At 54.2% G+C, this 24,429-nt stretch overlaps 3 protein-coding genes across 3 annotated transcripts; all 3 read right to left on the bottom strand.

Annotated features, from left to right (window-relative positions):
* Positions 1 to 144: 144 nt before the first annotated feature.
* FAM219B (family with sequence similarity 219 member B) lies at positions 145 to 4,899 on the bottom strand. Its single transcript, XM_055818170.1, has 6 exons — positions 4,808 to 4,899; positions 3,087 to 3,189; positions 2,718 to 2,808; positions 2,237 to 2,314; positions 1,914 to 1,962; positions 145 to 1,362 (listed from the first exon to the last, which is right to left on the bottom strand). The coding sequence occupies exons 1-6, from the start codon at positions 4,883 to 4,885 to the stop codon at positions 1,204 to 1,206; spliced, it is 558 nt and encodes a 185-aa protein (XP_055674145.1). The 5' UTR covers positions 4,886 to 4,899; the 3' UTR covers positions 145 to 1,203.
* An 854-nt stretch (positions 4,900 to 5,753) lies between these two features.
* On the bottom strand, positions 5,754 to 13,868 carry LOC101917297 (cytochrome c oxidase subunit 5A, mitochondrial). The gene is made up of 5 exons (XM_055818450.1): positions 13,705 to 13,868; positions 9,947 to 10,063; positions 8,725 to 8,846; positions 7,227 to 7,349; positions 5,754 to 5,914 (listed from the first exon to the last, which is right to left on the bottom strand). Exons 1-4 carry the CDS (start codon positions 13,787 to 13,789, stop codon positions 7,236 to 7,238), a joined length of 438 nt encoding a protein of 145 aa, XP_055674425.1. The 5' UTR covers positions 13,790 to 13,868; the 3' UTR covers positions 5,754 to 5,914; positions 7,227 to 7,235.
* A 1,713-nt stretch (positions 13,869 to 15,581) lies between these two features.
* RPP25 (ribonuclease P and MRP subunit p25) lies at positions 15,582 to 19,241 on the bottom strand. The gene has a single exon (XM_027789563.2). The coding sequence runs from the start codon at positions 18,436 to 18,438 to the stop codon at positions 17,722 to 17,724; it is 717 nt and encodes a 238-aa protein (XP_027645364.1). The 5' UTR covers positions 18,439 to 19,241; the 3' UTR covers positions 15,582 to 17,721.
* Between the last annotated feature and the right edge of the window lie 5,188 nt (positions 19,242 to 24,429).

The following is a 24,429-nucleotide window of genomic DNA, read 5'->3' as shown; positions in this document are numbered from 1 at the left end:
CCAGGGAAACGGGACAGTGCTGTAAAACTTGACCAGGGAAACCAGATCACTCCAAAAACCCTCCGGGGCCAGGGAAGGAGCCCTCCAGAGTGGCACTGCTGGGGGGAATGGGGCTGAGCCCCCCGCACAGCGCCAACACACCTCTGAGTAATGAGATCGAGTTTATTGAGTGTTCCCTTTAACAACTAAAATACAAAAAAACGCAACAGTTCAGATCTCTAGACATGACGTATTTAAATAAGGTTTCTTCGTAAGAAGCTGATTGTCCTCTATGTAGCAGAGCAGGACGGTGACTTAAGGCAGCTTTGAAGGTTCACAGCTGGCACGGGGGGCTGGGCTGCCCCGCACCTGCATCAGCAGCTTTGGGGACAACTGCCACAAGCCACTCACTCCAAACCCAGAACTTCATGGGTCCCTGGAGAGATGGAAAGCTGGGAGGTCCCAGCAACAGCAGCTGGTGGATGTAACAAGTGCAGGAGCTCGAAGCTCAGCAGCCTGCCGGTGTCTGCTCCCTTGGGTTCCCCCAGCTTCTCTTCTCCATCAGAGCTGCAATCTTTGGCTCGGATCAGCCCAGGGTTTAGGAGGAGGGAACCCGGCAGCAATTAATTGCAAGCAGCACAAGATAAGTAAATGAAGCGGCGCTCTGCCAGCCTGTGCTGACCCCAGCCTCACTGGCTTGGTCTCAGCCTGCCAGGGAGGAGGGGTGACTAAAGCAGAAATAAATAGAAAAGGGGTCTCAGGGCTTCCCAGCCTGGTCCTGCACCGTGGCAGTTCGACCCCACAATCAACTGCCTCTTCATTAGGGAGGGCTGGGGAGCGCAGCCTGCGCCTGGGGCCAGGTCCTGATCCTTGATGTGGCTCATTGCAGGAGGAAAAAAGGAGGTCAGGCAAACCGAAGAGCATTTGCTGCTGCACCTCCCCGCCCTTTACACGCCCATGGAGGTGCCCGGGCTCTGCCTCCCCTCCCTCCCCAGCGCAGCCAGGTGACAGGTCCCCTCCCGTGCCACCTCTCCCTGATATTGCTGAGTGTCAGGAAAAGTCCTTCGGGTGGGTTGGTTGGTGCTGCTCACCACCAGCAGCATCGCAGCATCACTCAGTTCTTGTGTCACTGTCCCAGCATGAGACACAGATGCCAACAGCCATCCCACAAGACAAAAAGTGCTGGCTTTTGACCTGTTCCTGCATGGTCCCGGCCGAGCGGCATTACTGGATCACACAGGAGAGATTTTCTCTGAAACAACAGGGGCAAGAAGAGGAGGCGACAGGTTTTGGGGGGATGAGATCCAGATCTTCATCATCGGGGACCTCATCGAGGTGGTACCCATCCTGCAGCAGCTGCCGGCTCAGGTCCTGGTTTACCTGCTGCCAGGGGGGACAAAGGAGGCAGAGCTGGTTAAAATTAGTCCCCGTTTAGCTAAAATTTAGGTCCCAGGGCTTGCAAAGAGCAGGCATGTGAGCAGGACAGGCATCGCATCCTCCCTCCAGTGCCGTTGTGTGTGGAGAAGCAGCACAACCAGAGCAGAGAAGGTAAAGACAAGACCAAAGAGCTTTTCCTGGGCTGCAGCACCCCGACACACACCCCATGCACCCCAAAACACCCCGCAGGCTGTGACACCCTTGTATGACGGAGCTTTTCAGCTGCCCCGCTACAGGGTCTGGGGACAGATGATGCTTTAGGTGCAAAGGGCAAAGCAGCGGCAGCCAGCTGGGGCTTGCAAAAGGGAGATTTGTGCACGGCTGAAACGCATCGGGCAGCAGAGGCAGTGGGTTGCAAAGCAGAGCTCTGCGGGATGGACACACACACATCCCATGGGGTGATGCTTCATCACAGCCCCTACACAGAGCCCTAAGGCATAAGCGGAACAAGGGAGGCCGCGGGAACCACATCGTCAGAGTCAAACCCCTGGACTTGCCTCGGCGGAGGAGTAGCCCGAGGAACATCTGGATCCCAGCTCCCCATCGCTAAGAGAAGAAGGAAACGGTCAGAGCCAGCTGGGAAGTGGCATCTTTGCTTGGGATGCAGACAAGGGAATCTCGGGGGGGAAAAAGGGAGCCAGCAGCATAATCCCGAGGGATTTAAATCTGGGGACAATGGGCGTGTTTTGCTGCTAAGAGATGCCCAGTGCAATCAGGGACACTCTACAAGTGACAAGGAAAATCGGTCCCCCCCCAAAAGCCAGCTCTGAGCCTGCAACAGCCCCCACCCAAAATCCTGGGATATTCATCCAGTCCCCACCTGTCCGAATCGAGGGAGACCAGGTTTTCATCCACCGTCTGGCTGAGCGCCGTGTAGCCCTTGTTAAACCTCACCGATCTGCAGGGAAGCAGAGGAGTGAGCCCGGAACAGATGTTTTGGTGCGGAAATGCAGCCACAGGGCTGCTGGACTGAGGAACTAGGGCAGGAATCCTGGTCCTGAATGTCCCTTGCCAGCCAGGCATTGTCCCAGCTAAGAATAAATTCCACCTAAGCTCTAGACTTCCCGATGAGATCCTGAACACCAAACCATCCCCAAAACCATGAGGAGGAGCATGGCCCCTGCTAGAGCATCTCCTAACTTGTGCAGGAAAGGTGCAATCCTTTGGTCTATTGAATGCTTGCTGGCCACAACACAGCAGCAGACTAAGGTCCCAAACTCATTTTTTAATCCTCTGGAGTTTCCCAGTCTCCTCAAGGAACATGACAAATACATCTTGGGTAAAGAAAAACGGGATCAGACCTTTTAGCTGCCGGCTTCGGCTGGTGCGGCACGGGTCCCCCCAGCAGCCCCTGCCTTCGCAGCGCCGCCTTGGCCAGCTCGCGCTGCCGCTCTGAAAGCCAAGCACAGGGGCAGAGCTGAAAGCACCCAAACGCTCCCCAAGGGTCCTGGTTTTGGGGGGTTGGGGGCGCAGGGCAGGTTGGCCCTAAGGAGAGCATGGAGGCGTTGCGGTGCTTTCCATAGGCAACACCTATGCGTTGCTTTTTTTTAATGGGTTTTGGTTTTGTGGGTTTATCCCATCAAGGAGTAAAAAAGCTTTCAGTCACTGCCCTGGGTGAGAGGTGTCAATGACTCCCCAAATCCCGGCAGAGTCCCCAGGGTGTCACTTACGCAGCTTGGCCTGAATGGAAGGAGGCTTGCTCATGATGTACGGTCCCCTCTTCTCCACCGCATCCGCCGCCTTGCTCGGCCTCTTGCTGTCAGCCCAAATCAGCTAAAACAAGGGGAGAGCAGCGCCGTCAGCAGCACCTCTGGGCGGATGAATTAAACCGGAGTCAGCTCAAAGCATCTGGTTGTTCTGGGGAAAGGTGCCGGCAGCCGGCTGGGAGCTGGGAAGGGACGGCTCCTCCCAGCCCTGCGCCGTGGCCACAGGAGGGAGAGGAAGAGGAATAAGCAGATCTATTAGCAGATGAAGGGATTATTGGGAATGGCGATGCTAAAGTAAAAGCAGTTGCTTTGCGAGCCTAACTGCTGACCAGCAGCTTCTTTGCGAACCTGACTCCAGTAATACTCGGGAGAAAATGTGACGGAGAAGATTTAACTAGCAGGTTCATCAGATAAAATATAAAGATATTTTATTTTAATTTCTCCACAGGTTTTGAGCCTTTCAAGCTTCTTGCCATGCTTTAAGGAAAAGCCTCCCCTGCCTGTAAGGCACTTAGCGCCAAGGAGAGCCAGCACCGCTGAATGACACGGGGGGTGCGGAGGGGTGGAACTTCTATAAATACAATAACTAATGAAGAAAATAGAGGAAAAATCAGAAAATGGAAGTTGGGGGCATCAGTGTGGGAGGGACAGGGAATTAGAGGAAGCAGTTAATGAGGAAACAAGGCAGAAGGGCCCGGGGTGGTGACTGGAGAGCACAGCCAGGGTCAGCGTCAGTGTCTTACACTGGGATTAGCAGGGCAGAGCCTTCCGCGCGGGAGCCACGGTGTGCCGGGAGCCCGGGCAGCGGGATTAACCGGGCAGGCAGCAACCCCCTGCCCCTGCCCTGCATCCCTCTGTGTGTGCCGGACCCCCCCCGTGCCCCCCCCATACAGCCCCCCTGCACCTGCCCAGCGCTGGGCTAGCATGTGTGTGCCCCCCTACAGCCAGGTGTGGCCCCCCCCATACTGCCCACACACACACACCCAGCCCCATAGCCACGATGTACAGACCCCATACAGCCCCCCCCACCTCCCAGCCCCATAGCCACGATGTACAGACCCCATACAGCCCCCCCACACCTCCCAGCCCCATAGCCACGATGTACAGACCCCATACAGCCCCCCCACGCCTCCCAGCCCCATAGCCACGATGTACAGACCCCATACAGCCCCCCCACACCTCCCAGCCCCATAGCCACGATGTACAGACCCCATACAGCCCCCCCACGCCTCCCAGCCCCATAGCCACGATGTACAGACCCCATACAGCCCCCCCACGCCTCCCAGCCCCATAGCCACGATGTACAGACCCCATACAGCCCCCCCACGCCTCCCAGCCCCATAGCCACGATGTACAGACCCCATACAGCCCCCCCACGCCTCCCAGCCCCATAGCCACGATGTACAGACCCCATACAGCCCCCCCCACCTCCCAGCCCCATAGCCACGATGTACAGACCCCATACAGCCCCCCCACACCTCCCAGCCCCATAGCCACGATGTACAGACCCCATACAGCCCCCCCACACCTCCCAGCCCCATAGCCACGATGTACAGACCCCATACAGCCCCCCCACGCCTCCCAGCCCCATAGCCACGATGTACAGACCCCATACTGTCCCACAGCCCCCAGCCACGTGCCCCATACAGCTCCATGACCCCCAGCCCCCCCGGCCCCGCACGTACCCCCGGGCCCCGCCACGCGCTGGCTCTGCCCACAGCGGGACCGGCCCCAGCCCCGGCTCCGCCGCCGCCCGTCGCCATGGCCGCCCTCGCCCCGCCCCTGCCCCGCCCCTCGCCCCGCCCCTCGCCCCGCCCAGCCAATGGGAGGCGGGGAGGCGGAGCGCCCCCGCGCCGCGCATGCGGAGCGTGCCCGGACCCCGGGACAGCCGGATCCCGGGACCGCCGGGACTGCCAGATACCAGACTCCCAGGCACCGGGACCACCACATTACTGGGGCAGCTGGGACACCAGACGTTCGGCCCATCAGATACTGGGGCAGCTGGATACGGGCGCCTCCAGGACAGCCAGATGCCAGACACCAGGACCACCAGACACGTGGGACCACTGGGACACAGCAGTGGGTGTCCCTGCTGTGACCCCACTGTGCGACAGGGAACCGCTTCCCTGCACAGATTCCCCTTTTCCTAAAAAATGCCCTTTTTCTGGAGGCAGCTGGAAATAATAAAATATTTTCCTTTTTCTTCCCCTTTTTTTGTTGCCAAACCCCTGCCTGCACCAGAACAGAGGTGGTAAACAGGGTCTTCAGAGCAACGTCTATTCTGGAACAGATCACCAGCCCCACTGGACACCAGCAAAAGCCCACCCCTTGCAGGAGCCTCCCACCCACCTTGGAGGCTTCTTAAGCCCCAACTTTGTCACAGGGAAATTGTTGCTCAAGGGCAGGGGGAGCTTTGCAAGTACTTGTTGGTGTCCTCCTCCCCAAAGGGGTGTGTACCAGAGGGTCACCATGCCCTCCAGGTCCTTTCTCTTCCCAAAGGTGGAGCCAGGAGCTTGGGCAAAGCCACCCCATGCCAGGATTTATAGCCGCCTACTCTCTTGGGAAAGCACATTGTTTCTTCCTTTTCCCCATAAAAGCAAAAAAATAATCACACAAGCCACCACTACCACATCAGTCAAACCAGTTTTTCCTTTATTAGGTCCAACTTCACATCACATACATTGTGACTCAATAAAGGAAGTTATTTCAAATAAGGTAATACGTTAACATTTGTGTCTCCAGGCAACTGTGTACAATCAGGTAAGCACTGGTAAAATGCTTGAGTAATGCACCTGGAACAGAAAAGAATAAAGAACAGAAAAAACGTTAAAGCAGCAGCCCAGTATCTTCACAGAGTTTCCATGGGGTCTCAGATCAGTTACTCCACTGCTTGCTTTTAAGCTCAAAGACCCGTTTAATCACACTCAGCCCCCAAGAGGCATTCCCAGCACAGCTGCCTCACCATTCCCTTGCACCAAGACATCATATCCCAGGGCAAGGGGGAGGGTAGGGACTTAAACGATCGAGAATTAAGTACTATTTGCCATCTGACCCCCCACACCTCTATTCTGAGTATTAAAAAAAAAAAAAGAATATGACATGGGCCATCTCCTGAAGAATGTTAGACTGCCTTACCTAACTTCACTTCCATGAGGATTTTTATGTAGGGCTTAATTTTAGTCTGGGGTTCAAGTACATTCAGCCTTGCCTATACTTAATGAGAGATCCTCATTTATCAGAGAAATCGCTGTTTAGTAACAACACCTTCATATGCTGCAGCTCACATAAGAGGCTGGTACTTATGACTGAGATCTACATGTCTTAGTTACAGTTGTTTTCAAGTTTAGAAAGCATTCAGAAATTCAGCTGTAAAAAACCAGTAAAACCAGTGGCTTTCTAAGACTTGAGGCTGCTGGAATCAGCATGAAATATTAGATGCCCTGCTCCTGAATTATCAGTTGAGGCTAAAGGATATTCTGCACACAGGTCAGCTAAGCTCTGGCTACACTACAGCTGATGTGTTTATTCTGTAAGCAAAGCACCCTTTAATGTAACGTTTAATTACACTAAAAGATGCTATTTTAAGTGTAACATGAAGAAACTTCAGTGTTGCTGGGTGACTACCATTAGTGGGGCCTATTTTCTAGCATAACCTAGTAATTAGTATCTCCCAGTTTTCTAAATTGGCTAGACTGTGACAATAAAATGAAAGTTTGTGCATTTCCAGTGGAAATGATCCTGCCATTTGCTAAAAATGCTTCTGCAGACAAGGTGACAAGGAGCAAAGGTCAACAACACGCTGCCAACAAAGTGCTGCAATACCCATTGTCTTGGCAACTGCTATCTAGAAATTTCTGGGAGGTTGCCAACCACCCTACCCCTTCTCAAGCAACTGCACTGTTCTTTTTTTAAGCCTTCTTTGAAAAGGGTTAGTGCCTTTCCAAGGAGACCTGCAGTGACATGAGATACTTGAAGAATCACATTACAAGCTTGAAATTCACAGCCTTTCACAGACCCATGAAGGCAAGGAAGAGGACTCTGGCAGGAGAGTTTTAGGGTACAGGAGTCCCATGCAAGAGTCTCAGAAGCAAGGACATCCCTTACCAATAAGGTCTATGCTTTGTCCAGGCCCAGTTCCTCTGGAGTGGAGATTCCCAGTTCACTCAAAGTTGGTCTAAGTTCCTGGATAACGTAAGGATAGATTTCCTTGTGAGGTCCTGCTTTGTCCTAAATGAAAAGGAACGGTGTTATTTCGACAGCAAGCTGTTGTTAAGGTCAGGTTTGCAATCAAGACGTGTTCACAAATGTGTCTATGGCCTGATCCACCAACTGCTCATGAAAGTAGCTCCTGCAGGACAGGAGAGCATGGCCCAGCTCCACCTGCATGTCAAGTAAACAAGACCTGTATACAGCTACACTGGAAAGTCCTCCTACCATTGACTGTGGCTGCAGAGCACCCCAGAATAATACTGAGCTCCCCTTCAGGGGATTTGCAGATTATTCTTAACACCTGACACCTTTCCCTCATTTAACATCACGCTGATGTGACCCGTGACTTGTGCCAGACCACACAAAACTCAAAGCAGAGCCAGGCTCAAGCTCCTTCAACAGGAGATGCTTTGCAAACCATCCCAAATACCACTTACACCTTAGGAAACAGAATGAAAATGATATCCAATCAGTAAAATGGGAAAAATAAAATCAGCTTTTGGGCAGAGCTGGGAGAAAATTTAACTTGCTCGGAAATCAGAGGAAAAACATCACTCCTTGAGTAATATTTACGTGGAGCTCCACAAAGAGCATATACCTGTCTCCAGGTTCTGATAAACTGAGTTGTCCCCTAGATGGTGGGGACAAAAGACAGGAGAAAAAAATAAGAGAGTTAAGAAAAACATATGAAGGTTCTTCCATTGGTCTTATGTCTCTAAAACCATTAAAAAACTTCCACTATTACAGAAGAATACAGAAAGCAGAAGTGGCAAACTGGGAAGCAACTGATTGTGGAGTAAAGTTTGAAGTGTGTATTTGACAGCTAGCAGCAAAGACCTCCACACCAGTCCTCACTTGTGGCAAAAACCAGTTGGAAGAGCACAGCTGGCTTCTACAACTGAAATAGAACGCCGGCCTCCATCCCCACCCCCTTTAACTCCCTGTTAAATGAAGGCTGGACTCAGGTTTCAAGGTGCTAGTTTATGTTATTTTTCAAGCCTATGCTGCTTCCTGAGTTACTACTCCCAGCCAGCTCAGTATTCATACCTTTTAAGAAGCCAGTAAGGTGCCTTCATTTGAGATATTTCTAGTAATGCTTATTAAAAAAAAAAAAGAAAAATCCTTAAAGACTTTCCCACCAGAGTCAGCATCAAGAAAGGAAAACATGAACGTAAGAATGCTTTACTTGAAGCTGTGCTGTTGAGTACTCTGACCTCAAAATAATTATTTCAAGTCACTGAGCACATGCTAGTAACAAAGCTATTGATTCTGGCAGCAGGAAACAGTGGTTTCCCTTTGCACCACTAAGAGTAAGCCAAGAAAAACTCTTCTGCTGCTGGGCTCTCGGCAGTGCGAACACAGCAATTACACCCTAGGCTGCCATTCCACTCACCTTTACAACTTCTAAAATGCGGACGGCACTGGCAAAGTCATTTAACCGTCTGCATGCCCTCAGAGCTGCATCGATGATTTTTGGTTCCGGAACCAGGTCATAACCCACAAGTGTGTTTATGCCTGTAAATATAAGGAAATGTCAAAAGGAAACTGGCATCAGCTCATCACGCTACCAAAAGAAACCTGCCAAGCATTACTTTGCTCTCTCGTAAAAGAATAAAGTACTACCAGAACACCAGTCCCTACTAGAAGCTGATCGCAACTTTCACTGCTATTTTGGGGACACACACATCCCCCTCCCCCCCCCCCCAAGGATTTTCTTTTGCTTTCCTCCCTCTCACTTTTGCTCACTGATGTAGATTTTAAGTAGATTCAATGAAATCCCAGTGGGCCAGTTCTATCCAATCTCCCAACAGGAGTCAAGTGTCTGCACCACAGCACATCAGCTATGAAATCTTTAATAAACCCAAATTACTTCATTCCTACAGGTGTTAACGCAACTGGAACTTGAGCTGCTTTCTATTCCCTCCCTCTCCTTTCCAAGGGAAGAGCCCAACACCTTGTCATCCAGGTGATGCTGGAATGATCCCTCTGGCTGCCAAACACGTTTTTAGGCCCCAGTTGGGGTATTTTAATGGGACCTGGCAACTCCACAGCAAATAACAACTGGAGACAACCAGGCAAACAGCCTACAGCGTGTTATGGCCAAGCCAGTAAGTCAAAGACCAAAGAAAAATGTGTGTGGTTACACACCAAGCAACAGCTGAACTCAAATACACTTTCCTCAGACCAAACATTTCTCTCCCTCCCACCCAGGTGTTAAAATGCATGTTCTGGGCTACTAAAACTTGCAAAGCCTGGACTCCCACTGTCTTATACCCCTGCTCTCCCTCACTGTGTGTGCTGTGGTTCCTTCTGACCTGCTTGTTTGGTTGGTGAGGTGCCATCACCTGCAGCACCAGGCTCAGAGCTGAGCAGACGGCAGCATGCCAACCACAAGCACATGCAGAGCAGCCAGATAACTCAGAACAAATAAGGCTCACACAGTGCCTTGCCCCAGCTGAGTATTTACAGGATTGCTCTCCTACACCGAACTCCCAGTTTTCACTATTTCTGGTCTCCAACAGCAAAGTAAAAATAAGTTGTTATTTCTGGTCACGAAACTATTACAAACCAGTTATATTTACTCCGTGTTACTGCCCCCTTTTCACTCAACATACCTTTCCTGAGCTCCCAGGCATCAATATCTGGCTTGTTGAAATACGTCACCCAGCGAGCATCGAATTCTTCATCTGATTCTTGTGACCCATGAGAGTAGCAGCGGGCATGCAGTACAGCTGAACGCAAAAAGAACCGAAGAAACTTTGAACAAACAGAAAATAACTGCATTTTTAGTCCTGACCAAGAGACCAAAAGCCATAAAATACATATTTCACTCACTACAGTCAGTCTGGATGAGACCTCAGCCTGGATAAGCACTGGATGAATACAGCTTATTAAGTATCGGTTGGGTTTTTTGTGTCAAAGTGGGTATTTTCTGTTCTACATCAGACTTCTGAAGTGTTCCCAGACCCTTTGGTCAGAACAGGATTACTTAATGACAGGGGGAAATGCAAGAGAAAAACAATTCTGTGAAACCAGTCCTTAAGAGAATTTTTCTGGGATCCCAGTTTCTATAACATACAAGAATTTTCCATCTCCCCAGAGCCAAGCAAGTCAGAAAAATGTAACATACACATGCTTCATCAACAAGACACTGAAGCAGCACAATCGTTCTGTTCCCCACATTCAATCCTTCTCAAAACCACAAGACTTGTCCATGCAGCGAGTTTAGCTGGGTGAATCAGTTTTGCAGTAGCATTCCTGCCAGAAATAAAACCCTATACCCTATTAGTATACCCATCCACTTCAGATGAATATTCCGGTTTCTTCTGGAGTAACTTCCTACTCCTGAAATTGCTCCATAACCGATTTTGTAATCCAGGAAAAGCAGATTTCCCAACCAACAGACTGACTTTGATGGATGACTCAATAGCAATGAGCTGCAGGTCTTTGATTCCAGCACAAGTTCAGAGCTGATGAAGGCCCATTTTAAAGTGGTTTTAGGAATCTGTGCAAAATGACATGAGCTCAACTATAAAGGCTCTCAAAAGCAAAGGGATGAGAGCTATTTCTTCCAACAGGCTACTGAAGGGTTGAAGGAGAAAAAAAATAATAATAAAAAAAAAACCTGCTGTCTCTGCACCTATCCAAGATAAAACTCCTGGATTCAAGGTTGTAATTGCATTAGTATTTGATAATTAATAAAGCAGAGAAGTCGATTGTACTCCAACGGACAAATAAGGCTGGTATGATTCTGAACTCATTTCTTCCCTCAACACTACTCTTTTATCACAAATTGTTTTTTTTCATTTGCGTGTCTTGTCTTTTTCAACCCACAAAGGTTGGAACAGTTTTTCAAAAGGAACTAAAACCTAGGGCACAGCCAGCCCCACTCACATCAGAGCTGTGCTGGGTCCTCCCTGCAAAGTCCGAGCGCTCTGCAAGCTGCCTTACCAGCAGAACACAAGCCTGGCAAGAGACCGCCTCCTCTCCCTGATGGCAATTTCACTCCACTCATATTTGCAGAGAGGTCGTACACCAGATATGACCTTGCCAGTCTGAAGCTCTGCTTCAGAGGAAGTCAGATATAGCTAGTTACTTTTTCCTACTTCACCTAGCATGAACTGCTCATACTGACCCATTACAAAGCTTTAAATAAAGGAAGAAATCCCCAAACTGGGTTGCATTTTCATCTTTCCCAGATAGACTTTTCTACTTTGAAGATCACAGCAAACAGCATACTGCGAACCAGCATCCTAATTCTACATAAAATACAGTGGAGCAATCCACAGCGGTTTCAAGGAGTATCCTCAGTCTCATTAGCTGTCAGCCCAATCAGAACGCAATCCAGATTTTTAATAAAATTTAACATGGTCCAGCATTTCAGCTGCAATTCTGGTTTATGCAATCCCTCCCAAAACATGAAAATATCTTCATTTATCTACGTAAGGGAAAAGTAAACAACAGGCCAAGTCAGAATCATAATGCTCTTTTGCTGTTCTATAGGGAGATTCCCCATCCTCTCCCCAGCTCCAAAACCCACCTTTGACCCCGCTTTCTCCAATAAATCACGTGCACAGCTGATAGCAGAGCAAGAGCACTCCCCTTTAAATGCTCCTGCACCCAGGCAGGGAGCGAGCAGACACTGCTGAAAGGCCCTCAGATGCTGGCCCATTTGGGGGAAAATACTTTTTTTCTTAATCACAGAGAAAAAGAGAAATAGCAGGTTTCAGTTTGAGAAAGACCTAGTTTGAAGCTCTCAAATGCCATCTCTATGTTGATAAAGTAAAGTCTTTTTCCATTGAGCGCTCAACAAAACCCTTCCCTTTAGTCTTAAAGGACTGACTCAGTTAAAACTAAAAGGATCCTGAAGAAAAATAAAAAAGACCACAAGAATCTGAACTCTGGATTTCCAGGATGCATTTTTCAATTGCTGCTATGTTTCTTTCAAACCCTTTGTCTTCCATCCTAGAACATTTATGTATCGGAGAGCAGGCTCTGCGAGCCTCTCTGGCAAAGCAGAGGGGCTGCAGGAGTGAGCCTGGTGCCTTGCCTTTCAGTGGGGTCCCTCAAAGTCACTGTCACACACACGCTGCATATATGACAGCTGAACCACACCAACCCAGCCGTGTGAAGATTCCCAACTCACGGAAGAAGCAAAGGGCAAGTATGTTTGCAGAGGCGCGTTTTCAAGAGAACTCAACAAACTTCGAGAAGCCAGGAGGCTAAAGTCACCTAACATTATGCAAAGGGGTGTTAAATCTTCCTGGAGCGTCAGAATTTGTCAGCTTTCCCTGTTAATGAGCACAGAAGAAAAACAAACATCAAGAGGAGCATTAATTTACAGAAAAGAGATGGGCAGTGAGAAGCCCAGGAGTGCAAACACATTACAGGCAGAACATTTTGCAGCATTATTTAATGTAAACCTAAAGCCACAGGCACGCGAGGTGGCCCCAGCGTGTCAGATCTGCCGAAACATAAACCGCCGGGGCCAGGAGCAAAGGCGAGGAGGGTCAGAAGTGTTAAGCGAGGCGTTTGTAAGACAAGACCTTGGAGAAGAAGAACACGGAGCCCGCGCGGACGGAGAGCAGCCAGCATTCAGCAGGAGCGCAAAGGAACTGCGGGCAAAGAATTTTAATGGATATAAAAGGAAAATGGGGGGGGGGGGGGGGGGGAGAAGTATGAAAGAAGTCCTAGCGTGCAGACAGAATGACCACAACTGATTTCTTCCCGTTTTTTAAAAATCGCAGCCGTATGCTCGACGTTGCAAGTATTTGACTCAGCGGTGCTGCAGGAGAGGCATGCACAGGCCTCCCAATGCTGTCACCCTGATGGGTGCCTGCTAATTAGCTTTTAATTGGGACAACAGGCCCTGCAGCCCGGGTGCTTTCGCTCTGCTTCCAGGCAGGCACCGCGCTGCCTGCGGCTGCTCTCCCTCCCGTTCCGATAAACTGGGGGGTTAATGGGGGGGGCGGGCTGGGGCAGGGCCGCCCCGGTGCCCCCCGGGGCCGGGCTGCGCAGGTCACCGCCGACCTCCGTCAATGTCACCTTGGCGGGCGACCCGGGGACAGCGCCGCCGCCCGCCCCGCCGCCGCCCCCGGGAAGGGGCCCAGCGCCCCGCAGGAACCGGCGGGGCCGGGGGCGGCGGGGGGGTAGCGGGGGGCGGCGGGAGCGGGGCCGCGGCCCGGCCCGCGCACTAGGCCGCAGGGGCGGCCTGCCCTCGAGTGACGCCGCCGGGTCATCGCAAGGACACGGCGCCAGCCGGGCCGGGCCCCGCCGCCTGCCGCCCACCGGGGCCGGACCCCTCAGGGCCGGGCCGAGCCAAACCGGGCTGGGGTCGTGGCAGGCGGGAGGAAAGACGCGGGCGGCCGCTCACCTGCGGGGCCGGCGGGCCGGCGGACGGCTGCGCGGAGGCCGGAGACAGCGCAGCGGCGGAGGAGCGCGGCGGCGGCGGGCAGCATGGCGGCGGGGAGGCAGCACCGGGCAGCGGGGGGCGCGCGCCGCTCGCTCCTGGCACCGGCAGCGCGAGGAAGGTACGGCGGCGCCGCAGGGACACGCCGCGCCGGGGCGGGAGTCGGGCGGGGCGCGGGGCGGGGCCGGCCGCCATTTTGTGTGTGTGCCGCCCTCAGCCGCCCTGAGGCGGCCGGCCCGCCGCCCGGCTGAGTGGCCGCGCTGGGCGCCTCGGGGGGATCGCTACGGGGCGATTGCTAGCCGGTCTTAGTGGTGTTATTTTGTGCTCAGAGGGAAAGTCATCTAAAGCTTGTGGTCGCTGAGGCGGCCGTTGTGTGGGTGAGTAATTAAACTCTCCCTGTGAGGGAAGTACATGGAGGTTCGGTGGTCAGTCAGCTGTAGCTGTAGGGTCGACTATCTGGGACCCTTTAAAAGACTCTAAAACGCCCAGAAGAAGCGTGTTTGACGTTTAATCAATCTAGTGCTGCCTACTGAATAGGACTTTCCCAAGAAATGTGATGCATAAACATAAGCGTAGGCTATATAATTCTGCTTGAATGAACGATACAGCATGCATGTTAGGTGGAGTGAGTCCCCCATGCATCCAGCTGTGTGATAAAAGAATACCCACTTCTTCATGCTGCATTAGTGTTCAGGGGTTTCTTATTCCTGATCTTGGTGACATGGCTGCCATTGCCCGTGTGTGGCCTGGCAGCCCTGTTAGCCAAGGTGGTGGAGCATGGCTTGGGGAGGCGAGGGAGGCCCTTCCCTGGCCCTGCCCGCCATGGCTGTGTGCTGCCAGCTCCTGTGAGGGAACAGCACCCGGCTCCTTCCCGTGAGGGGAAAATGGGGGGCCCAGCCCGGCTTTGGCTGCAGCATCCCGCAGCTCTCCAAGGCTTGCTGTGGCTCTGCCCCAGGGCCAGGCCTGGCACCCGGGAAGACAGCCTCCATTGCATCCTTGTGCCCAAACCTCACGGCCCCGGCTGCAGCGTGCTGCCCTCGGCCGCTGCTGCGCCACGTGCTGGCAGGAGGAGAGGGCTGGCCCAGCCACAGCCTGGGCTGCCGCACCGGGCACCGCCGCGCAGGGCACCACCACACAGGGCACCGCTGTGCAGGGCACCGCCACACTGGGCACTGCCGCGCAGGGCACCGCTGCACCGGGTACCACCACGCAGGGCATCGCCGTGCAGGGCACCGCTGCACCGGGCATCGCCGCGCAGGGCACTGCAGCGCAGGCCACTGCCACACCGGGCACCACCGTGTAGGGCACTGCCGCGCAGGGCACCACTACGCAGGGCACTGCCACGCAGGGCACCACCACGTAGGGCACCGCCATGCAGGGCACTGCCACACCGGGCACTGCCGCGCAGGGCACTGCAGCACAGGGCACCACCATGCAGGGCACTGCCACGCAGGGCACCGCTGCACAGGGCACCACTACGCAGGGCACCACCGCGCAGGGCACTGCCACACCGGGCACTGCCGCGCAGGGCACCGCTGCACCGGGTACCACCACGCAGGGCATCGCCGTGCAGGGCACCGCTGCACCGGGCATCGCCGCACAGGGCACCACCACGCAGGGCACCGCTGCACCGGGCACTGCTGGGCTCGCAACAGCATCCTGAAAACTGTTTTTTGCAGGCTCCTGGGGTTGTGCCTCAGCAGTGCAGCACAAGATCATTGTGACAATTTTGCTCGCCCCATCTCCTTAGGACCCTGTGGAGCCAGATGTCATCATGCTATTTTAAATGCTTTGTATTTTTGGTTACAGTCTTTTTATTTTTTAACCATTTTCTCATGCAGGAAATACTTGGTCCACAGCTAGCAAAGCAAGGAGTACAAAATCCCCAGGCTCCTGTTGCCTCCAAGATTGGAAACTGCCTGCATATAGAATCAATTAAAAATAATTTTGCGCATTAATGGAATAATGAGAAATGAGTGATTTGGGGTTTTTTCTCTCCTTGCTGGGAGCAATGTCAGACAGCAGCAGTGGGGCAGGGTTGTGGAGGTGAAGGACTGTTAGTTCTCGGCTGTGTGGCTGTGACAGTCTTTAGGCTTCGATCAGAGCATTTACAGAGGGGTTTATGTATTAGCATGATTTTTAGCACATATGGGCTAAGAGCCTGTACCTGGTGCTCTGGCTCGCGTGTAGGGCAGAGGGTTGAACCAGAATGGTGGCTGCACTGGTGAGAGGAGACTGGGGAAGAGCGGTCACTGGATGGGACAGAGCCCAAAGCTTTCTCAGCCCCAAACCACCAAAAAAATAATTTAAAAATTACAATTGAAAATTAATATTCAACTACATAGTGGCAGATAAGTGAAGTGAATCAATCTGCAGCAGGACAGATAAGGGCAAGCCTCTGGCCCGGAGGAACAGCTGCCTGCTGAGGGAGATAACAAGGTCATCACGAAACAAAACAGACCCCTGCTTCCTCCTCCTCGTCGTTCCCTGGTCTCCTTTCATTCCTGCTCCCAGCCAAGCAAAGCACTTGCCAAGCAAGCCCTTGACAAAAGAGGGGACGCTTGTCGTTGCGGAGAGCGGGAGCGAGGTGGGGAGATAACGCGGCTGCAGCCAGAGCATCCCTCCCGGCTGGCTTTTGGGAAGCAAATGCTTATTAATACCAATTTAATTCATCCCACGGTGCCCCTGGGGGCTGCCTGGGCTGGATCGAGGGGAACCAAGTGGATTGGGGCTTGCTCAGCCTCCCATAACCCATCCCCTGCCCTCCCCACATCACCCTGGTCCCTGCTGTGCTGGCCTGAGGGGCTGACACAGGGGCTTTGCCAGGCTCTGCCATGCCAGTGGGGGCCAGGCTGCTGCCAGGGCACATAGGAGACCCCCATCCTGGTCCCATTCCAGAAAGGGACGGGATTTGGCTGGGATCCCTTGTCCTGGATCAGTAGCGGCCCTCACTGTGATCTGTGCCGTGGTCGGCAGCCAAGGTGATCCCCCCATTTTCCCATAGACTTATTTCAACTATTTCTAAAGAGCTTTTATTTTCTGTTCATTTCCCCTTACCCCCTGGAAGAAGCAGGGATTTTGTTCCAAAGGGCTTTCCCAGGGAGCCAGCCCGCGGCAAGGGCTCTGCAGCCGAGCCCACAACCTGCGCCGAGCACCACATCCAGCCACGACAACAACCCACCTAACACTCCCACTGCCCCCAGCTCGTGATGTCAGGGCTTCACCCCAGCTCCAGACTACAAACACCTCCAGGAGAGCAAAGACCAGAATATCTGATGCGGGAAGAAGAAGAAGAAGGGTTGTTTTATTTTCTTCTGCTGTCCCACAGACAGGCAGCGCAGTGCTTGGCTCCGTGGGCACAGGGAGGGAGCAACCCGTCTGCTTGTTTGTGTGTTTTATCGGGGATGAATCATGGTGCTGCGGGGCGCTGAGCCCGGCATTAATAAACCTGACAGCTCCTTGCCAGGCGTAATTGCAGCAGTTTTGATAATGAAGGTATTACTCCAACAGGCTTGGGGCAAAACCATCTCTCCTGATGGCTGGTAAATCACAATGGGGAGCGACGATGTGCAGCCACGTTCCCTGGTCCGGCACCGCTCGGTGAACGGCAACGGGTGCTCTGGCTCCCTGGAGTGACTGCAGAAAGGTGGCTGGTGGTGGCATTGCCTCTGGGTGGCCAAATTTGGGGTCAGCAGCTTGCCCCGACACATTCTCCCCTGCTTCAGTCCATAACCAAGAGCTGGTTAGGTTTAACCCTTTAACCCTCACCCCAAGTACACAAGGTACACCCCCCCCCAGCAGCAAGCCGCCATGCACGGGGCTCAGCTGGAGCAGTAGCAGCGAGTGGGGACACGCTGCGGGGGGGCTGCAGCACACTGGTGACCCCGGAGCAAGCATGACACAGGCTTCCCACTGCCTTTATCCACAGCAAAGCAGCTAAAAAAAAATAACCCGGAGTTCCTCCAGCATACAATCGCCTGCCTATATAGAGGGCATACTCCTGCACATATAGCTGGCATACAGCTGGTCGGGGTGGGAGGTGGTGGGGTCAGTGGTGGTGGTCTGGCTGGAGGTCGGTGGTCCCGAGCCCCTCGGGCTGTCAGGTACCTGTACCTGCAACTTCTTGGTCAGCAGCTCCTCACAGGGAGGTGGCAGGGGCCGCTTCAGCCCCTTGGTGGAGGAGCTCGACGTGTCATCTCCTGCCTTGCCGAGCTCTGTCCCCAGCCCGTGCCAGGGCTCCGGGGGCTGGTAGCCTGTCTGGTTGGGATCCAGGGGGTCTCGGGAGAGCAGGATGCAGATGGAGGGGACATTCTTGTGGACAGTCAGGTTCTGCGCTGGGCCACCAGGCAGTGGGTCCTGGTTCTCCCAGACCTCCAGCAAGGTTTTGTAGCGTACCTTGGTGACCTGGTGAAGACCTCCCAGCTTCCGTTTCATGATCTCCACGCAGGTGATGGTCTTGGTGACCGCCCTGCCACAACCACTGAAGACGATCTGCCGGCTGCCCTTCAGCTCCATCTGGGCCATGGCGAAGTTCATCAGGTTCCTGATCTTGCTGCCCTCCTTCACTTTCATCTCCACCACGTCTGGGGGCAGGTCGGTGAAGGGCAGTGGGCTCTCCTCCTCTGACGTCCTCACCTTTCGGAAGTTCTCCATCCTGGACTGGGTAACAGGCTTGGCTGTCCCTCCTTCAGCAGTCATCCTTCACCTCTTCCCGATGGAACTGCTCAGGCTCTTAGCCCCCCAGGACCATGGCAGGCCTGACTCCACTGCCCTCCAGCCCAGCCCACAGGAGGGCTGAGTTTAACGCTGCATCCCTGGGACCACCAGCCCTTTCCCCTCTGCTCACCTGGGGCTAGCTGTGGAGGAGCTGGCAGTGGGTCGGTGGCTGTGCTGGAGTCTGTCCCCCAGGGGCTGCAAGGTCCCCTGGGTGCCCCCGGTTGCTCCCAGCAGGGACGACAGCCAGCTCTGGCTCCTGGTGATGCTTGAGCTGCTCCGCTCCCACTGCAGCACTTGCTTCTGCTGCTCTTTGCTTCATTCTGGACTTCAGCAGCCCCCAGAGCTGTTCTGTGTAATTAGCAGATCCTCCCCCTCTCCCTCCCCTTCCTCCCCTCCTCCTCCCCTCGCTCTGCCTCCCATCCCAGCACCCAGCTCCTGCCTTCATCCCTGCTCAGTACCCAGAGTTGGGAAAGGCAAAGGGGAGGGCAGGGAGCCCGGGTCCCCATCCGGGAGCATGAAGGCAGGGAAGCAGCAGGCAGGGAAGGGAAGGTGGAAGGCAGAGGGAGAAGCTCACTCTTGCCTTCATCATGCTCCCGGAGTCCTGCCCCCTTAAAGAGAACCTGGTCTCTTCTGTCAGCGCTTGCTCCCCTCAAGGACGCCAACTGCTAACTGCGAATGTCAGCAGAGTGCGGGCAGCTGGCCTCCTGCCTGCCTCCTGCCTGCCTCCCTGGCACCCTCTACCCGGCAGCATCCCCAGAGGGGTAGGGAGTCCTGGCCACGCTGTGCCCGGGGATGGCATGGAGATGCAGGTGGTACTTTGGGAAGTACCGTGGAGCTTGAGCTCAACCCTTATTAGCCATCAGAGAAGCTAGTGGGACGAGCAGCCAGGAGAAATCCTGGCAGATGGCACTGTGGCCATGCCCGACTGCCTGCTGACCAGCTGTGGGGCTGGGGCATGCACCGAGCGGGCTGGGGCTCTGCTCCCCCGGCACCCCACAGCCTCAGCCCTGGCTCTGCCTGCAGGAAAACCTTTCCATCCCAAAAGCCCTGAGGAGCAGATGCCATGGCAGGCCCAGTTTTCATGGGTGATTTCTCTCCCTCCTCCTTCTCCCTCCCCAGCCCTGCTGCTGTCCCAGCCCCTGTCCCTTGCTCTGTGCCACATCCCTACCAAGGAGCTGCCTGCCGTGGGGTCACCATCATATTTACTGGCAGTACATCCCAGGAGATACCTATTGCAGGCCAGAAAATCTCCCCTTTCTGCCCCCAATGCCTTCCCCGAGCAGAGGCGATGTCCCTGCCCCAGGCCGGCCTTCTGCCTCCCCCTGTCACCTGCTCATCCCCTGCCTGCCCCAGCACCCCCAGCCTCCCGCCCCGCTGGCTGGGGGATCATTGCACAGTGGAAAGACATGCCAAGTATTGACTTGCAGTCAAATCTTATTGGCCTCTGGAGGCCCCTGGATTGTTTTCACTCCAAGCCAGGCTTGAAAAAATACATAAATAAATAAATCAATCTGATGCCCATGGAGGTGAAGGCTGTGGCAAGGCAGGATGTGGCCATCCCCTCCCAGACAGGGCAAACCCCCACATCTCTGTGGTCCCCACAGCAGCTTTCTGTGGGTGCTGCTGCCCTAAATGGGGGCAGGTATGGGCCACCCCCTGATCCAGCCACCAGACTGGGGTCCAGGGGGTCTGCAGGTGAGGGGAGGACAGCACCAGTGTGGGATGGGATGCTCCAACTAAGAGCAGTGCCCCGCTTCACTGGAAAATCCAAGGGATGGAAAGCATCTTTTTCCAACCCAGCTAACGCCCCATGAGGCCCCTTTGGCACAGAGGGGGAAACTGAGGCAGGGCCCACCATGACCCCAGACTCACCCCCAGCACCGGTGGCAGATTCAGGCTTTGAGCATCCCCCAAGTCCCACCCAGCACTCTGCAGTAGCAAGCATGCCTGGTTGCTGTCCTTCCACCATGAATCCCTCACTCATATGGGACAAAACAATGTCATTTCCCCCCCCTTCTGCTTGATGACTACTTGAGGCATCCTTACAGAAGGTGCTTGGCTCCTTCCTCAGGCAGGCAGGGATGGATTAAGCCTCTCAGGGAAACTGCTGCCTTCAAAAGATGCTAAAACCCTAGGAAAATAATCAGGAAAGATTTTAGCAACCATTTGCAGAGTGTGTGCAGTCGAGGGAGCTGAGAAATCCCTCCGAGTCGCTATTCAGGTGTTCAAACAGCCACCACTGGCACAGGAGGGTTACGTGGCCACCGCGGGCTGATGGCACCAAGGCTCCAGGCGAGCCAGTGCTGCTCAGTGCCGAGCCTGCAGCCGGATGAGTCCCTACTGCTGGGTGAGCCACCCAACCCTTCTTTCCTGGCCCAGAACCAGCTCCTGCCTCCTGTGGCCCATTTTTTGTGCCATCAGGGTGCCTTCCCTACCCATCGCATGATGGAAGCAGCAGCAGCTTCTCCCACCCCCCACCTCTAATTGCTGCTTAACAAACTCTGCTTATTGCAGCCTCTGAAATGGAGGCAGACGAGGTGCAATCACGGCCAAGCCTTTCTGCATCCCTCAGAGGGCTGCGGAGGGTGCCCTCCCCCCAAGGCAAAGGCTGCGGCAGGGGGGCATTCATGACAGGGTCTTGCTTTCCCTCTGCAGTGCTTAAAATGTAAATGAAATTCATTATTAGCAACTCCATTGCTAATTGCCATCTGAAGCTATTCATTGGCCTGTCAGCTTATTTGTTGGAGGACAACAGAGTGGATCGGTTATTCCAAGTGAAGGAATAGCTGAAATGAGCTCAGCTGCAGCAAACAACAGGATGGGAGAGGATGGAGAGTGAGAATGGGGGGACAAAGGCACAGACAGCCCTAGCCTGGGGGGGACTGGTTAAAAAAAAACATTGGGAAAGATGGGGAGTCATTTAAAATGGAGAAGAGGTAAATGGTAAAGGCAGGAAAGGAAAAGAAATAAGAACAAAGCAATTACACCCTGCGTATTGTCTGTCTGTCCTGAGCATCCACTCCAGTCACAGTGGGACCCAGGGACTGGTTTCTTCCCCTTCCCCACTATGGTTTCTCTCTGAGCATCCCACATCCCAGTGCTATGGGCTGCCAGCACCCTACAGGGCTGGGGGGGGGGGGGGGGGGTTGTCCCCCTTCCCTGCAGGACCCTCTTGCCTGGCTCTGACCCCACAGGAGGTGTAAGTTTGGAAGGGCCATTTGGCAGGGGAGCCGAGAGGGGAGGGCTGGCAGTGGTGGGGATGGAGAGGGCTGCAGGGAATGGCATGGAGCCAGAGCTGACAACAGCCCTAGCCAAGCCTGGAAAAGCGGGGAAAAAGCCCAGAAACATATTCTTAATAGACAGGAGGGCAGCTGGACAGGAGCAGTAACCTGAGCCCCTGTCCTCCACCTGCCCTCTCTGTATTTTCTGTCATCCAAGGCGGCCCTGCATGGGAGTGGGTCGGAAAGTCAAAGCATCTGATACAAGGAAAGTCTCAGCGCCACTCTCCATCTCTGCGTCACATCGGCCCCGGCTCAGGTCTCAGGTGCTCATCACATTGCACTTGGCAGCAGGCTGATGCCCAAGCTGATTGCAGCCCCAGGACAGGGTCGGGGGGTGTACGCAGATGGACCACCAGCGTGCCACAGCTGCAGGGATCCCCTGCTCTGATCTTAACTAAGGTCCAGGAGCCACTGCTTCCCAGGATCAGCCTCCAGATGATGCAACCTCCAGCTGCCCGGCCTGCAGGGGCTGTCTTGAGATGCTAGAGGAACACTAGGAGTATCCTTTGGTAGCACCAGCTCCCTGCTAAGTGAGCCAGCAAGGGAAGTCCCTTGCTCTTACCATAAACAGAAAATAACAGACAATCCTCGTTTTGAGTGGGGCAGGCAGTAAAAGAAGTTCCTTTGCAAAGCTCCAGCACAGCAAGCATAGGGACATCATAAGGGCCCTGAGGGCTTAATAAACCCTAATGATCCTGACCAGTCCCACCTGGGACCCCACACCCACACCCTGCCCATGGTGCAGGAACTCTATTTCAGCTCAACTCAGTCCCAGTCTGAACTATGATGTAGCTGGTCTCTAGGTCAGTTGTAGCTGTCCTTATGTCTGATCTCTGCTGGTCTGGACTCCAACCCATGGGCTGACCCCTAGACCCGACCTGTAAATTGACTTCATGGCTTGCCTTTGAAGCTGTTTGTTTGCTGGGAACTTGCTGGTCGATGTGGACTTTTGGTTGAACCTGCCCAGCCTGCCCTGCTTATGTAGTGCAGCATGGGCAGTGAGGTTCTTACCCTGCCCTGGCATCTGCTTGGCTCCCTGGCCGTCCTGACGAGCAAGGGGAGCACACATCCATTTCACTTCTGAATATCTCTTCTTGTAAAGCCTGCAGGCAGATGGAAATGTGGTGGTGGGGCAGCTCTGCGGTTGGCCATCCTCAAAGCCTCAGTGAGATGGGAAGGTGCTGGGGGAGCTGAGGCAGGCAAAGAAGCAGGTTGGGAGCAAATCTGGCTGAGAGAAAGCTCATGAGATGTGAAATAAGGGACGCAAAGAAGTCCCTGTGGTCCTGGGCCCAGGGGAGGGATCCTGCGGCCCATCTGTGGTAAAATTGGGACTGAGCTGAGTCTGCAAAGGCATCTTCCCCAGGGAGCGGGGGTGGGCGCTGTGGCCAGCCCCAGATCCCCGGGGTGCTCAGTGCCTGCAGGCAGGGCAGTGAGGCAGAGCTGGCACAGCACTCCAAGTCTCAGAGCACCCCCGTGAGGTCTCGCACATGGGTGAGCAGTGGTGCTTGGCAAGAGTGGGGATCCACAGCCATGTCTGTCCCCTTCCCCCCTTGCTCTTCATGTTCTTCCCCTTGCTCTGCTGCTGTCATGCAGGGGATGGAGCTGGATGCACAGGGGTCCCACTCTCTGCAGGGGACAACAACTCCAGGTCCAAGACCCAGAGGGTGCTTAGAGTGGACAGCTGGGTCCCCAGATATGGGGTCGTGTGTGGCATGCTATTTTTCCTGCTTCCCTCTATTTTACCATCTGTGAAATGGGCATTTTCCCTGTTTCTGCCAGGTTTCCTTCCTAGCGTTCCCACAGAGCGATGCTGTTCATCTGCCAAGGGTGTTTGGTGACCAGGGCTCACTGGTGTAAAAAGAGATTTAGCTGCTTCCCTGCCCTGCACACATTCCCACAGTGGGATGCTCTCCTCCATGCCCGATAAAGCATGACCGTATGCCGATGCTGGAGGTTGGACCCTGGGAAGGGAGGGTGATTTAATTGTCAAATAAAGCTGTTTCCATGACACTGCACCGACATGCTCACAACCACCGAGGCAGGAGGCCCAAGCGATTTGCACAGGGCTCCTTGTGATGACACTGAGGACAAGGGACCCTGCTTAGAGTCCTCCTCATGTTGGTTGGAGTTCTCAGGCTGATATGGGATTTATGTCCGCTTTAGGAGCTTTTTGTCCCTGTTCTAGCCCACCTGTGAGTTAATCCAGTCCCTTCCTCTGCCCTTTGCATCCCAGCCTTGGCATTGCTGACAAAAGCAATCAAGATATCTTCTGCCCTTCGTGTGGGCCATTAATTAATTACTGCCCGGAGCAGCACTGGGTGTGAGGCAGACCACCATGGGAACCCAGGCAGGGTGGTGGGGACAGTGGCTTCAGGCCTGTCTTGGACAGCGGGAAACTTCCTGCTCTTGGAAGCAGTGATGTGGGATTTTTGACATTCCAGCGAGCAGCCCTGCAGCTGCACGGCTGGGCTGAGAGAGGGAACAACAGCAGCACAGCAGCTCCTCCAGCAGCCCTGGCAGCAGGACTGGTGGCAACCCAGAGGGAGAAATGGCTCCCGTTGTATTGCCAGCACACTTGCTGCAGCGCCTGGGGGTTTTTTAGACTGTTTTCTCATTAAAATGCCAACTTCCCTGATGCTGCTTGCAGGCGATGGCTAACAGCCACCTGTGAGCACGGCTCCAGTGGGCTTTG

Source organism: Falco peregrinus, chromosome 1, assembly GCF_023634155.1.
Source record: "Falco peregrinus isolate bFalPer1 chromosome 1, bFalPer1.pri, whole genome shotgun sequence".
NCBI classification, from domain to species: domain Eukaryota; kingdom Metazoa; phylum Chordata; class Aves; order Falconiformes; family Falconidae; genus Falco; species Falco peregrinus.
This window is presented reverse-complemented; position numbering and strand designations above follow the sequence as displayed.